The 16,078-nt window shown below is 36.5% G+C and overlaps 1 protein-coding gene across 1 annotated transcript; it reads right to left on the reverse strand.

The window, feature by feature from the left end:
* Positions 1 to 5,923: 5,923 nt before the first annotated feature.
* On the reverse strand, positions 5,924 to 8,173 carry LOC125187989 (H/ACA ribonucleoprotein complex subunit 4-like). The gene is made up of 2 exons (XM_048084693.1): positions 7,428 to 8,173; positions 5,924 to 7,102 (listed from the first exon to the last, which is right to left on the reverse strand). Exons 1-2 carry the CDS (start codon positions 8,139 to 8,141, stop codon positions 6,101 to 6,103), a joined length of 1,716 nt encoding a protein of 571 aa, XP_047940650.1. The 5' UTR covers positions 8,142 to 8,173; the 3' UTR covers positions 5,924 to 6,100.
* Positions 8,174 to 16,078: the final 7,905 nt, after the last annotated feature.

A 16,078-nucleotide genomic window follows, 5' to 3' on the forward strand; every position in this document is an offset into this window, starting at 1 on the left:
AGGCTTAATCGGAAATAGGAGAACAACAATGATTCTTTTACTACTCCATATATTTATGGTTTTTTACAAAAATTCAGTTTTAATGTGAAATAAGAATATATATTTAGACCGTTGGATAATTTGAGTAAATCCAGATAATTATATACAGGCTACAGGCTAGCCGATACGACGCCGTTGCCGACACTAGCAACCACACAGAAACCATTTTAGCATATGATTCACTGTCACCAGCTGTCACCCACCCACCCCTACCCTCTATATAATCTCTGGTGTACAACCCCCAAAGCATTCCAGTACAGCTCTTCTCACGCTCAAATTCTTAAATTATTCTACACCGCTCAATCTCATCAATGGCGCAAATTAGCTTTAACAAGGCCGCCGCAATGCTAGCGTACGCCGCCGTCGCGCTCTCCGCATTCGCCGCCACCGCTTCAGCTCAGGCTCCCGCACCGGCTCCAGAGTCCGTCTCCGGAGATGCATTGTCGTTGTCGATCTCCGGAGCTGCCGTCGCCGCATCGGTTCTCCTTTCCGCCGCGGCGCTGCTGAGGCATTGAATTGAGTGATTTGAATCACTGAAACTTGAATTGCTGTATTTTTATGTGTGCATTTTTATGATTCATAGTAGTAGTAGTAGCGATTTGTTGTGGTTGGGTTTTATTGATATATTCTTTTGTATTTTATTCATTTCTGAGGAATAAAATGTGATCTTTGCTTATTAATGAAGCTGAATTTTCTATCTTCTTTTCATGTTTTTCGTAATTTTCAATTTAACTATGATCGTGTTTGTGGATTCCTCATTTAGTTTATAATCAAAAGCACTAAATCAGTACTATCAAATTGGTCAACAACAAGATTGCATTCAAAGAATATAAAGTTAAATCTAATGTCACGCTATCTGTCATTACAGAAATACACCGTTTTAACTCGGATTTACTGCTAAACTATTAAATATTCCAAAAATTAGAGTAATGTGACAATTAATTAACCTATTTAGTACATAGGAGAATTGGATTATTAGTAAAAATTGAGGGAGAAAAGTTATGAAATTTAAAAAGCAACGGTCCCCTACAATGCGTGTAGAGATAACGGGACATGAGGTGGGGGCACATAGTAATTATTTATGGACCCCTTCACATATGCAAAATAAACACATACTATAGTATCTTGTAGTATACAGTATCTAATCATCATAATTGTTAGGATGATTTTCTATGAATACCAAAATGACAAAATCAATCATTAAATTATCGACGGAGAGAGCATGACAAATTGACAAGGGATATACGTCACTTTATGGAGAGATGCATGTCCTTTGCTTTCCCAGCAAAGCGTCGTGCTCTGCATTTGTTACGAGGAAACAAGATATGTTATCACTATTATGTAAGTATTTTCTCAATTATTCAAAATTTGTTGCATTTCCTCACTATTTTGAGTAGGGGTGGCACGGTTACTATATACCGCATCGAGAATGGCATATCGCATAGTCGCATACCGTACGACAAATTGCGGAATGAGAAAATGTCATACCTATACCTTACCTTCGGTATACCACAATGCTGCTGGGGTTTGGTGCCCCTTGCACAGCGGAAGACTTGTACAAAACAAATAAATCAGACACGGATCTATTTGACCGATTATGCGATTAATCAATTCACATGTTAAAACAGATAATTGCATGCTAGAACGCAAATAATTCATGCTTAGAAAATATAAATCCTAAAACATGATTTCTACGGTTTAGGGTTACCGATTTTGATTCTCCAAAGAATCGTCGATTGCTCGCGCCTTCTCCACGTGATGATCTTCGATACTAGACCACGGATCTTCTCTCTGGTTCCCGAACTGTATCTCGATATCAGGGTGGGCTGATCTCATCAAAATACTAGGACTCGAATAAAGAAGACACAAAATTCTCACGGAGGAGAGCTGAAGAATTTTCGAGCTCCTCTACTAATTAGAGAGGGGGACGGAAGTTTCATCTAATAATAATTGTGTTTCTGTCTCTCCTTTATTCTCCTATTTATATTAAGTTCATATTGGGCACAGTTAGGGATCTATGGAAGGTTTTGGATATGGGCTCCCCCAATTAGCTTTTAACTAATTAAATTGAACCCACAATTTAATACAAGCTTATATTGGAATATTACGAGCAACCACTACATAAGTAATATTGCACTCCCCATCCAAATCTGAAATTACAAGTAATCGGGTTTCCATTGTTTCCATTATTTATTTCCCGCACTTAAGATATAAATGTCAATTAATTAATTAATGTCTGCTATGGACTTAATTAATTAATATCTTATTAATTCCAAGAGTGGACTTAGCAAGAAACATTTATTTATTATTCATAGAGTAATAAAACTTCAACTGGCCAGTTTTCCGAATAATAAAACCTTGTTCGAGCTCCTCTTGAGGACATTATCAAACGAGACTCACCTCGTGCACGATTCAACATAATAGCAATCCTAGCACCGCTAGATATTAATCACCACTACCCAATATATCGGGATTATTGGGTTGCGAAAAACCCGCACCATTTGATAAGTCAAAGTAGTGCATAATCAATACCGTATGCTCAATGCTAACATATGTGGATTAAGAAATAGTATTTTATCAAGACCTACTCTTTCAGTAGATAGCATAAAGACACGTCTTGCTGTTAGATCCGTTAAGTGCTATACCACACCAATATCATTTTATTTCAGTAAGGTTTAGAAATATGCGGACTGACATTGCAACCTTTTACGATAGGTAGTCTAAGTCTATCTAGGTTGTGAAATTCCTCTTTTTCTTTTGCAAAGCATTGCATAGATTTGACCGTGTTACCTCAAAGTGGACGACGCCCACAACCGGTCTGCTAAGCAAAAGACCTAGACTTTGTTTGCTTCTTATACATTTAAATGTTTATAAAACATCTTATAAATGCACAAGCAAACACAATGTAATAATATACTGATTCTATTCGTGCGAAACTCTCGAATAATACTGAATCGGGTTAAAAGTGGATTGCAAAGTTTTTCGTATACAAGCAAGGTTCAATTCGCAGCGAAACTTGCTCGAAACATGCTTTACAGTATACCAAACCTAATAAATGCAGTATACCGAAAATTCGGTATGATAATTTCAGATACCGTTACCATACCGTTTATGTTGTATATTATACCATATTTTTGTATACCGCACTTTTACGGTATACTAAAATGATGTATGTCATACCGAGTACGGTATACTTTAAGGTATGACATACCGTTATACCTGTGTTTCATACCAAAAACAAAATCATATTTTATAACCAAATATGTAAAATAAAATATCACCTATTTAAATAATGTCCAAAACATTAACACTACACCACAATCAAATCTTATTCAAAAAAATTCAAATCAACAAAACTTCAACAATCAAATCACAGTGGACTGGATTTGCATTTCTGCGTGAGTGTGTTTGGGGGTTGGGGGCAGAGGAACTAAAATGTGAAATTAGAGTTAGCGATTTTAACTTTTCAACAATTTTTATAAAAACAATGTATATACCAAATTTTTGGCAAATATACTATATATGCGGTGTACCTTTACCGTATCGAAATATATCGGTAAGTTATCATACCATACCGCAACTTGCAGAATACTGCAAATTCGATATTTGTAGGTATATTTTTGGTATGGTAAGTGCAGCATTTCAGTATATTTAGCCGTCTCTAATTTTGAGGAAAACATTAAATTAATAATTTAATGTAAATTTGATAAATTATGAAAAGGCAGGGAAAAATATATTTTAAACAATATTAGTAAGATCCATGCGTGTATGAATTGTGACTTTCACATGTGATTATTTGTTATCTTGATTTTATTTAATAAACCAAACAATGATAGTATATACTATTACTAAAATTAAAATAATTTTAGTTTTATTGGCATAATTTAATTCTAGAGTTATCTTAACTTTACCAAATCAGGCCATACAAGCAGAAATTGTTAGTTTCAATTACATTAAATTCCGTTAATCCGTAATATTACAAACTTTTACTGAAAATATTAATTAAAGTTACATTAAATTCAGTTAATCGGTAATATTATAAACTTTGATCGAAATTTGAGGTTTTTCATAAACTTTAAAGTTGGTAGCATTGGTTTATTTCCCAACTCGTGAAAAATTCACTAAAAATAAGTTGATGATTTTTTTATCCAAATTTTAAATTCATGGAAAATAACAAATTAAATTAAAGTTTGTGATTTTAGAGATTAATAATCGCATTTAGAATTTATTTATCATTTCTCATACAAAATTTTTTATTTTAAACAATGTTCATTTTATAATTAATTTTCTTGTTAGTATATTAAATGTATTTTATATGTTTTATTATAAGATCTCAAATTCAAGTGATCGCATTCATTATTATGTACTCCCTACGTCGTATAATAGTTGAGTTATTTTGTAATTTTGGTACTTTCCATAGTAGTGGAGTAAAAAGTCAATACATTTCTTTTCATTTACTTTACTCTTTTTTCATCTCTCTATCTTTTTTCTTTCTTATTATTTTTTTTTTTTACTTAATTCAGTTAACACATTTTATCTTAATTTCTAATATGAAATACTTCCATTATTATAGAACGGAGTGGGTAACTAATAGTACAATAATACTACTAGTAGTATTTAGTTTATGTATAAAATTTTAAAGAAAATACTGCCTCCTTCCGCGAATATGAGTCCTAATTCTATCCAGCAGAAGTTTTAAGAAATGTTAAAAAAAGTTGGTGGAAGAAAGTTAGTGGACTATGAGTCCCAGGTGTGTAATCTAATATAGAGTACTAACTAAGTTATAGTAATAACTAATAACTAACATCACTTTTGTAGTATGTTAAAAATATCAACACAAAGACATCAATCTTATAGTGTTGATAAACATGTCTTTGTGTTGATATTTAAATTTACATGTTGTATTGATCTAATTATGTCTTTGTGTTGATAATTTTAATACATAGAATTGAAAGTTATTAATTATTACTGTAAATTAGTTAGCACACTAATGCAACCCATGAGTCCCATTAATATAGATAAATTTTATTATATGTGAGTGAAGTGACTTGATAGAATATATGGTCTCTTATTTTGAATTGAAATTCTTATTCGCTAAAATGAAAAAATAGGACTCTTATTTTGGAGGAGGAGTAATGAAAAGGCAGTATGAAAAACAGATAGGTGGACGGCGAAAAAAAGAAGAAAGAAAACGGCGCAGCACATGGAATAGTCCCACAACGTGTCCGTCGCCGTCACCGACACCTCAATCATTTCCGCGTATTATTCTGTGTCACCAACTGTCACTCTATCATCTCCCTCTATATAATCTCTATAATCCTCATACCTTTCCTCCATCCTCTTCTCTAATTCAATCTTCTGCCTCTCAAATTCTTCTAACTTACACCTATGGCGCAAATTAGCTTCAACAAGGCCGCAGCAATACTAGCGTACGCCGCCGTCGCGGTCTCTGCATTCGCCGCCACTGCTTCTGCTCAGGCTCCCGCGCCTTCTCCAGACACCGGAGATGCATTCTCATTGTCGGTCTCCAGCGCCGCCGTTGCCGCGTCGGTTCTCCTATCAGCCGCCGCGCTGTTGAGGCACTGAATTTGAATTTGTTTATTGCGTTTGATTCCTTTGTTGTGGAGTTTTCTTTTCCTGAATTTATTTTGGTTCTGATCATCCATTTAGATTCCTAGACAATACATTCCATTGCAATAAATTTGTTCTCCATTATTATTATACGTTTCAACTCAGTTTCTGAAAGCAAATTCTACAAAAAATAATACTATTAAGTTTTAAACAACAAATAAGAATTAAGTGTATTATTACTACATTTCACTTTTAATTCACTAACAAGTAATTCAATACAACCACCATCTTCTACACAAAATGTGAGAATATGTAGGAAAAAGTACTGGTGCAGAACTTGCGATTCAAAACAGAGCAGATATTAAAGTAGTACAACACCTTTGGCAAACATAGTACTCATAAAAGTTACACAAAGATTGATCCAGAATGAAGCTCAAATTCTAAACACTCTAGATATTTAGAGGAGAGCAAATAAGGCAAACTCCAAGCCTTACTCTTTTTCCTCACCATCTTTGTGCTTCTTTTTCTTCTTTTTCTTCTTCTCACTTTTACTATCATCATCATCATCCCCAGCAGCTGCAACAGATCCACCATTTTCATCAGTCTTATCTTTTTTCTTCTTTTTCTTCTTCTCTGACTTCTCCTCATCTGAGGCCGGAGCTTCTGTCTCTACCTCACCACCCTCTTTCTTCTTTTTCTTCTTCTTCTTTTCTTTAGTCTCGACCTCCACATTTGCATCATCTTCTGCTTCAACCTTCTTCTTTTTCTTAACAACACCCTCAACTACCGGACTCCCACCAACAGCATCCACCTTCCTCTTATGTCCTTTCTCACCCTCACCTTCACCTCCTTCTTCATCCTTCTTCTTCTTACTTTTCTTCTCCTTCTTCTCCTCCAACACGGCACCCTCCTCTGCTTTAGAAGGCGTAGCTGCCTCACCAGCAACCACGGAATCACCCCCAGCAGGCAGCACGACATTCCTGGCCCACTCACTAGGTGCAGCAGTCCCAATCACTTTACCATGCTTATCCAGCTTCCCCTCTGCAATCAGCTTCTTCTTCATCGAAGCCTTCGGCCCCAAACCCCATTTCCTTGGATAAGTATCCCTATCCATCACCACCCTCTTGATTTTCGCCACCGTCCCATGATCACATGTAGCCATCACCGCAGTAGTCATCTCTGCAATCCCCAAAGCTATCGCCTCCCCTTTTGTTGTCATCAGCACCACTTCCTCTCCAACCTCAACATCATTTTCAAACCGCAATAACCCTGGAATCATAAGCTTCGCACCATAACAAATGGCATTCACAGCTGAATCCTTCACCACAAGCCTCTTGTAGCTGGTCAAAATCTTCTCCAACGGCATAATCACCCTCCTCAGGTAGCTCTCGTCTCTGAAATTATCATACATCCACTGTGCATCCATCACGTCATGCATAGTTACCATATTGTCCTTCTCCCCCATTATCCCTGACCTAACCCTACGAAGCTCCTACACGTACATTTGTATTTTAATAAAAATGCAAGCTTATAATATTCAATTATTATAATGTAAATATAAACTTGTTATTCAAATAGAATCAGAATTCAATTATCGATTCAGTTCAAATACAATGCAGAATTACTACCATATTCATTAGTATTAGAATATTTATGATTCAAATTCAAATACTCATATTTTTTTGCTTAGTATTCCTACATATAATAAACTGCAGCAATCAATTCGACATTGGTGAATACGGATAACTGAGAATATCAATTCGAAGACTAACGAGTCACGAATATGAAATCGAATTTTGAATTGTTTATAAAATAACCTGCATATGCGATCCAACGCCGAGTAATAGCCCCAAATGCACGCACATTGTCCTCACATACGTCCCAGCCTCACAGGAGATCCAGAAAACAACCAAATGCCGGTCAGCATCGTACTCAAGCAGCTTGCTCTCGTAGATCGTCCGGATTCGAAGCTGCCTTTTCACAGCAGAGATCAGCGGTGGCCGCTGAAAAACAGCTCCGGTCAGCGTCTCCAGCGCCCGAGCCACTTTAGAAACTTCTGGAACCTTGGAGTGGAGGCGAGCAACGCAGACGTATTCCTTCCCAGCACCCTGCTGCGATTTAACCAGCCGAGTGGCGCGGTCGATGCACACAATTAGGTTACCGGTGACTTTCGGGTCGAGCGTGCCGGAATGCCCGGTTTTCTCGACCCGTAAAATGCGCTTGATCCACGCCACGACCTCGTGCGACGACGGATTCGACGGCTTGTCGAGGTTCATGATGCCGTACTTGATGTACTCCGCCAGCGGCCGCTTCAGCGGCGAGTAGCCGCACGGGAGCGGCGTGTAGTGGCCGGTGCGGACATTGAGCTTGTCGTAGTTTTTGAGGAGAATCGGCCATTGAGAGGTGTCGACAGCCGGGGTGAAGCTCTGCGGCTTGATCAGAAAATCGGTTGTTTCGATTTGGCCGTCATTTTCTTCAGTATTCTTCTTCTTTTTCGGTTTCTCGGAGGAGTGGAGCTGAGCTTCTGTCATGGCGGTGGAGGAATTGAATTAGGGTTTAGGGTTTATGTCTAGAGAAATTTGGGGGTTTTATACAAAACGAAAGGGTTTAGGGTTTAGGGCAATGGGCTTATAAATATTTAAAACGATGAGTCTATCAATTTTGGGCCTTTGTCGACATGAGGTTTTTAATATTCTAAGGGCACGTTTGGTAGCTATGTCATGTTTCGACTAGACATGATACCATTATGATAGTAATCATAGTTTCGATTAGTTAATTTACATATATTGGGTGTTTGGTAGATTAAGATAATTGTGAGTTATCTTATTGTAGTGTTTGGTACAATAAGTCACAAGTAAGGATTAAAATTATGATTGTCAAAATTATCCTCATTAGTTTAAGTTAATTACTAAACTATCATCATTTTACCCTAATTATTCCTATAAAATCGTTTTGTTTAAAATTAACATCTTTTCAAGCTAAACTCCTTATAAAAATTAGCATCTTTATATCAAAAAACTTATATTTATTTTGGTATTCTATTTTTGTGAGCATTAATAATTTTGGACAAATTTTATGAATAATCAATTATTATTTTGGACAAATTCTATATGAAAATATTTTATCAAGTACCAAATTTTATATGTTCAATTTTTTTGAAGTTTAAAGCGTTTGTGGATTGAACAACATCGTATATTTATGTTCAAAACAAAAGCAATTGCCTTCAAGTATTACGTAATTATAAGTATAATATAATATAATGTAAATAAAGTAATATAATGAGAATATAATACGATTTAATGTAAAGTAATATAACGAGAATATAAAGTAATATAATGAGAATATTATAATATAATATAATGTAAATAAAATAACAAAGTAATATAATTAGAACAACAAATTGACACCAACAAAATTCTTAATATGATTTAATAGGAAAATGACGTCCTTCAATACAACAACTAAGTAAAATTGAAGGGTTAGAAATTTTGATGGGTAAAATTGTATTTTGCTAACTTAACTAGGCTTCCATGATAAATAACATAGGATTTTGGGTAGTTACAAATATGACTAAAACATAAGATTTTCAGTGGGCTTTGTGCGGGCCGGAAATAAAACACGGGCTACTATGTTTGGTAACATAACTACCAAACACACAAATAAACCCAGATTAATCTCTTATCTAGGCGAAACATAGCTACCAAACGGCCCCTAAAAGTAAACGAGTAAATTATAATGAGATCATAGTTTATGTTTTATTAATTGATAAGAACAATTAATATATGTTAGATACATATTATTATTATTATTAGTAGTAGTAGTAGTATTATTATTAGTATTATTTTATTCTAGTATAAAAATATATTGAACCATTGTATGGTTTACATAATATTGAAATCATATTTTAAAATCATTTTCAAACATTTCGCCATGAAAATAAGAACGTACAATTGGTTTATAAATTCAGAATATAAATGAAATATTCTAATACAAATTAATGAATTTGCAATACATGAACAAAATTTACGATGAAAAAATCAATTTTTTTAGTATTATTTGTACGTAAATATACAAAGATAAAATGAAAATATTAAATGGAAAGTTGATCCATAACTAAAAATATCATACAAAAAGGAGTGAAAGTACAAGATTCGGTTTTCATTTATAATGTAGTACTACCAAGTTTTTCACCATAGCGTCATTTGATGTTTTTCTGCGTTTAACCATAGTAACTTATCTGTGGATGTAGTTTGAGTACACAATGCAAATATCAATATAGGGGAGTGTTCAAATACATGGCCGAAATTATGTAAAACAATTCCATGCAGATCTCGTCCCTTCAATTTATCAATCTAACGGCCAAGATACATGCTCCTTTTATTAATAAAATTATTATTTTAATTAGAAAAAAGGGTAGATTTGGTACGGAAAATTTAGTTAGTTTCCTTCCATGATTTACGTTATATATGCTTCCTAAATTCAAGGCTACCATGAGTTGGTTTCTTTAATTAATTATTTTAATCTAAACCACATCTTTCTACACTAAAATTGTTATTGCATATTATAATTATAATTAAATAAAACGTAAATCTCTGAAATTGAAAGCGTAGAAAACTTTAATTTTTGAGATATACTACTTATTTTTTTTTTAATTTAGCAATCCATACATCAAAGTTGTTACAAATTACATTATTGATAACGTAGGCTTACATTATTTAAGATAACAAACTGTGTTAATGATGTGGATCCAAGTATTACAAGATCCATTTCCCAAGAAAAACCCAAATTGTTGGTGATTGATCTAATATTTTTTTGTGAAGTAGATTTTCTATTAACCAATAAAGGCAACCCAACAAGAAATAAGGAAACTAAGATAAACAAAGAAGGAAATAACATTGGATAGAGTGGAAATTGAGATACATAGTCATTGATGAGGCAAGCTAAGACACTTACAACATACTAACATGCATCCATGGCTAGATCTTAAAGGGAAACCACAAACCTTGAAGCATACCTCTACTTGATCCATACTTCACTAGGAATTGATGAAACAAGCAACCTAAATCTAGGAATTGGATAGGAAACCCTCTTCAAGAGGAACAAATCTCTCAAGCATATAACTTCAGCAAAAACTAAGGAAAAGAAATAACCTCAAGAGGTATTTATACTATGGGTCCAAAAATAGAAAGTTGGCCCACAAAATCTTAGTATCGGATATTTCGCCCGGCCGGGCGTTTGTCACATGCCAAAATGTCCGGTCCGGACGTTTTCTCTGTCCCCGGGCGTTTTGCACAGTCAAAAACGCCCGGTCGGGCGTTCTTCCTGAGGCTCTCGGCCTTTTCTGCGCGACTTCTGTAAAACCGCCATAACTCCCTCATTTGGACTCCGATTGGGATGTGCAGGATACCCACGCGAAGCTATTTCCAAGACAAAGACAATGGTAGCGGTTTCATAGCTTTCAGATATCATCTCGATAGGACGGTTTTCGGTTGAATCCAGCTGTAGCTGAAATCCTTGACGCACGGCCTCCATGATCGTATCATCCTCCCCTTCTTGGAAAGGATTTGTCCTCAAATCCGAGCCTTCTCTATTCCTCGCATCCTCGGGAGGTCCTCTAGCTTTATTGGATCCTTGGCATTTCTCCTCTCTCATCCTCGGACCCCAATCAATCCATGGCTCACGCCGAAGTGAAAACCCTTGACGCCTAGCACTCGTGGTCATATCATCCTCCCCTCCTTGGAAAGGATTTGCCCTCAAATCCGGATTTCGTACACCTATGAAATGGAAAAAGAGCAAATCAAATATGAAAGTATGATGAAAAGGATTAAGACCACTAACGGCTCTAAGAGACAATACTACACCAAAGACGTTGTATGGGCCTCCAAATTCATGTTCCCTCAAGCTCAAGGCCAAGTGACAATAAATATGAGAACACGAATTAATGATTCCTTTCATGTCCAAATCCCTCCCATAAGAAATCAAGACAAACTCATCAAGATACCCTTCATAACAAAACTCAAACAACCTCACAATATAGGTATAAGATGTAGGTGCAAATAAACATAGGCATTCCTTCATAATGTAGTCCCAAACAAAGCCATTAGATATAAAGTTCTTCACAAATAGACCATAAAACATCCCAACTCCATTGAATGGTTTGATGGACATGCAATAAAAGCAATCAACATGCCAAAACACAAATGCCCCAAGCACCTTGTTTCTATTTGGTTCGATCATCCTCATACAAATGATGCTCAAATTCTTGAACATCTTCACAAAAGATTTGGCATTCTCAACAAGACTAGACATATACAAGAAAGGGTCCTCATAGTGTGTATATTCAAAGGTAACCGAATAAGGTCTATTCACAAGATTCCTATTCTCAAGGTTAAGCAACAAAAGACCATAAGGAACCATTGATACATCATTCTTGCTCAAATGAGAGCTACTCCAAAAATTGACAAGCCCATATTTAACACATAGAGTAGGTTCATCACAACACACATCAAGTTTGCAAGAAGGATTATCATTTAACAAACAAAGTTCATCAATATGGATTTCATCCCATTGCCCCATAAATTTCAAGAGATTATTAAACATAAGGGAGCAATGTGTCCATAAACCATCATGCACGACATGGAGACAAGACACAACACCATGCATATGACACTTGTAAAAAACTACATCAAGTATCATGAGAAATATTTCCAAATTAGCCCCACACAATTGCTCTAGCAATTTTAAAACAATACCACAAACATGAGAACGATGCAATTTTATGCCATTAGTCACAACATCATCCTCAAGAGACATATGAGTGGAAAAATCCTTCACAAAACGGCCATAGAATACTCCAATCCCATTGAAGGGTTCAACCACTTTGCAATGAAGACATAGCAAACACCAAGTTCTAAAGTTATTATCTATGTTACTCCTCTTGGTCCTACTATCCTCATCCACATACTCATGAAGCTCAAAATTACCAACAAATGAAAGCTTAGGCATCTTAGCATGAAAGAAAGTCACTCCAACATTCAAAGTAGAAGCCACAAGAGAAATGTCATGTCTCTCATTGCTTGGATTTACCAAGAAAGGATCAATATATGCCGTAAAGGTAGATTTAGCATTCAAAGATTCAAGCTCACGAGACCACTTTTTATACAAGTCATCAATAACAAATCTATCAACACAAAGATGCTTCTCCAATGTAATCTCATTCAATGAAACATCACAAGGAGATAAGGATAGTGCACTTGAACCTTGGGTAAGGAGTTCATCCACTTGCCCTTGTTCCTCTTGTTCCTTCTCCGGGTGAATAATTTCCAAGCCATGTACAACATGATGCTTCACTTCCATGCTTTCAATTAAATTTCCTACAAACTCATCAATACAAAAACACATAGAAGAAGTGTTAGTGGGTAAGGGTTTAGTTTCCTCACCAAAGGCAAAAGGCAAAGGATCATTTGATGTCCACCCAAGGTAGGCCTTAGAATCTAATAAGCACCCTTTACTCACTTGTGCTTGTGGTTTTTCTCTCATTTGATATTTTTCTTTTCTCTCACTCCCACCACTCTCTCTTGACTTTTGCACCTCACACTCTTGTCTTTTATCACGCTCTCTTGGCTTTTTAGACTCACTTTCACTCTCAAGCCTTTTCTCTCTCTCTCTCGTTCTTTTTCTCTACTAATTTGGTTTAAGCTCATTGAAGAGGAGACATCTCCATATACATCAAGAGGCTTATGTGAGAAATGGAAAGAAGAGGATGTAGTCCAATGACTTGATGAGTTACCTCTTTGGTTTGTGTCTACACCACCACGTGGGTATGTAGGCCTCAATTGAGCTCTACATGAGACTTCTTCTTCAATTGGTCTCTCACACTCCTTATAGCTAGCATGATTTCCCACCCTCCTAGAATGCCACTCTCCATGAGACTTGGGAGCTCGTTTCCCACTATATCCTCTATCAAGCCCATCTCCATGATACCTTGATTCATAGTCACCTTTAAAACGGCCATGGGCTCCATTTCCTCCCCCAAACCGACCATTCTCCATGTGATTGACTCTATTTCTATCATCCCCTTTTGCCATTCCTCATACAGCACTTCTTCCATCATCTCCTCCGGGGCAACATTAGGTAGATGGTTGCCCCTAAGAGTAGGAGTCCTAGATGTGCGACCTCCCTTCAAGGTGTTGAACTCTTCAACTAGGGTGTATTGAGCGACAATCATACGATCCTCGGAATCCTTCATTCGTGCCTCCATCCGGGTGTCTCTTTCTCTAATCTCAAGTTTGAAATCCGCCATCATTTGAGCCATCATGCTCACAAGGTCCCTCCCGGGTATAGGATGGATCATGCTTGTTTCCTCCCCCTCCGCACTTGTCCCCACCATTTTGTTGGACCGGGTGCGAGGAGGCACCTACAAATCAAACAAACACTAGGAACTAGTCCTAGAGGTTAGTAATAAAAAAAAGATAATTTAAGAAGATGAACTCAACCTTGATGTCCCAAACCCCCCTCAAATCACTCCCCAATAACTCTCGACAAAGGCTTAGATATTGTGAGAAAGGTGGATTCACTCACACTCACAACTCCAATTCCAAGATTTAAGTGCTTGAGGTGGATCAATCAAGGTATACTCCTTGGTCAACAAAAATCAAGAAGACAAAGCCATAAACACATATTAGCAAGATGCAAGTCAAAGAAAAACAAACAAGGGGTGAAACTTTTGCTGAAATGTGGCTGATCTTTATGATTTTTTTTTTGGTATTGATTCTCACGCCCAATTTAGATGAATTTTGGTGGATAGATTCTCAAACAAGTCTAGATCAAGGGGAAAATGGCCATATATAGTCAAATGTGATAATTGGATAGGTTTTGTATGGTTTTCCCCAACTATGCCAAAACAGGGCAATGATGTTAGTCTCCACGGTTAACTAGGCAAACGAAGGAATTTTTTGATGAACTTTTGCAGGTACGTAGGTCACATAACATAGATCATACACACCAAATTTCAGCTTAATTTAAGCACAATTGATCAATCAATCATCCCAACAAAACAGAGCAAAAACAAAGGACAAAAGGAAAAATAACCCACCCCAAAGCAACAATAGATCAAACACCTAGTGGATACTAGGCTCTAGATACCAAATGATGTGAATCCAAGTATTACAAGATCCATTTTCCAAGAAAAACCCAAATTGTTGGTGATTGATCTAATATTTTTTTGTGAAGTAGATTTTCTATTAACCAATAAAGGCAACCCAACAAGAAATAAGGAAACTAAGATAAACAAAGAAGGAAATAACATTGGATAGGGTGGAAATTGAGATACATAGTCATTGATGAGGCAAGCTAAGACACTTACAACATACTAACATGCATCCATGGTTAGATCTTCTAGGGAAACCACAAGCCTTGAAGCATACCTCTACTTGATCCATACTTCACTAGGAATTGATGAAACAAGCAACCTAAATCTAGAAATTGGATAGGAAACCCTCTTCAAGAGGAACAAATCTCTCAAGCATATAATTTCAGCAAAAACTAAGGAAAAGAAATGACCTCAAGGGGTATTTATACTATGGGTCCAAAAATAGAAAGTTGGCCCACAAAATCTTAGTATCGGATATTTCGCCCGGCCGGGCGTTTTCTCTGTCCCCGGGCGTTTTGCACAGTCAAAATCGCCCGGTCGGGCGTTCTTCCTGAGGCTCCCGGCCTTTTCTGCGCGACTTCTGTAAAACCGCCATAACTCCCTCATTCGGACTCCGATTGGGATGTGCAAGATACCCACGCGAAGATATTTCCAAGACGAAGACAATGGTAGCAGTTTCATAGCTTTTGGATATCATCTCGATAGGACGGTTTTCGGTTGAATCCAGCTATAGCTGAAATCCTTGACGCACGGCCTCCATGATCGTATCAGTTACTCCCTTTGTCCCTCTATAGTAGAGACGTTTCTTTTCGACACGAGATTTAAGAAATTGTGTTAAAAGTGAGTTAAGTGAAGGAAGAATAAAGTAGGAAAGGAAAAAAGGTAGAGGGATTAAGAGAGAATAAAGTAAGAGAGAGTAAAGTAAAACAGAAGAAAAATTGGTGCTTTTTATTAAAATAGGAAATGACTCAGCTACAGTGGGACAACCAAAAAAGGAATGCGACTCAGCTACAGAGGACGGAGGGAGTACAATGTAACATAATCTGTTAAATAATGTAACATGTTCCACATATAATGTCAACATAGAAAATAATATATACATTACAGTTGCAATACTAAACAAAGTACAAAATCATGCTACATTGTTCATGTTTTCCTAAATTAGAGTACATCATCCCTATTTCGACGACCTCCGTCCCCTACATCCTCTACATCCATCTCCTCAAAGTAATCATCAAAGTCATCTTCATAATCTACTCTTGTCCTCTTCGACTCTGTTCAAAAGTTCATAATAAAAGTGAGACTATTATCGCATAC

The sequence above is a fragment of the Salvia hispanica genome, chromosome 5 (assembly GCF_023119035.1).
Source record: "Salvia hispanica cultivar TCC Black 2014 chromosome 5, UniMelb_Shisp_WGS_1.0, whole genome shotgun sequence".
Taxonomy (NCBI): domain Eukaryota; kingdom Viridiplantae; phylum Streptophyta; class Magnoliopsida; order Lamiales; family Lamiaceae; genus Salvia; species Salvia hispanica.

Excerpts from the sequence above, each read along its gene's own strand:
- LOC125187989 (XM_048084693.1), bottom strand. The coding sequence starts at position 8,141 with ATGACAGAAGCTCAGCTCCACTCCTCCGAGAAACCGAAAAAGAAGAAG. Across the intron at positions 7,103-7,427 it reads GCGTTGGATCGCATATGCAG|GAGCTTCGTAGGGTTAGGTC; the intron begins GTTATTTTATAA and ends ATGTACGTGTAG.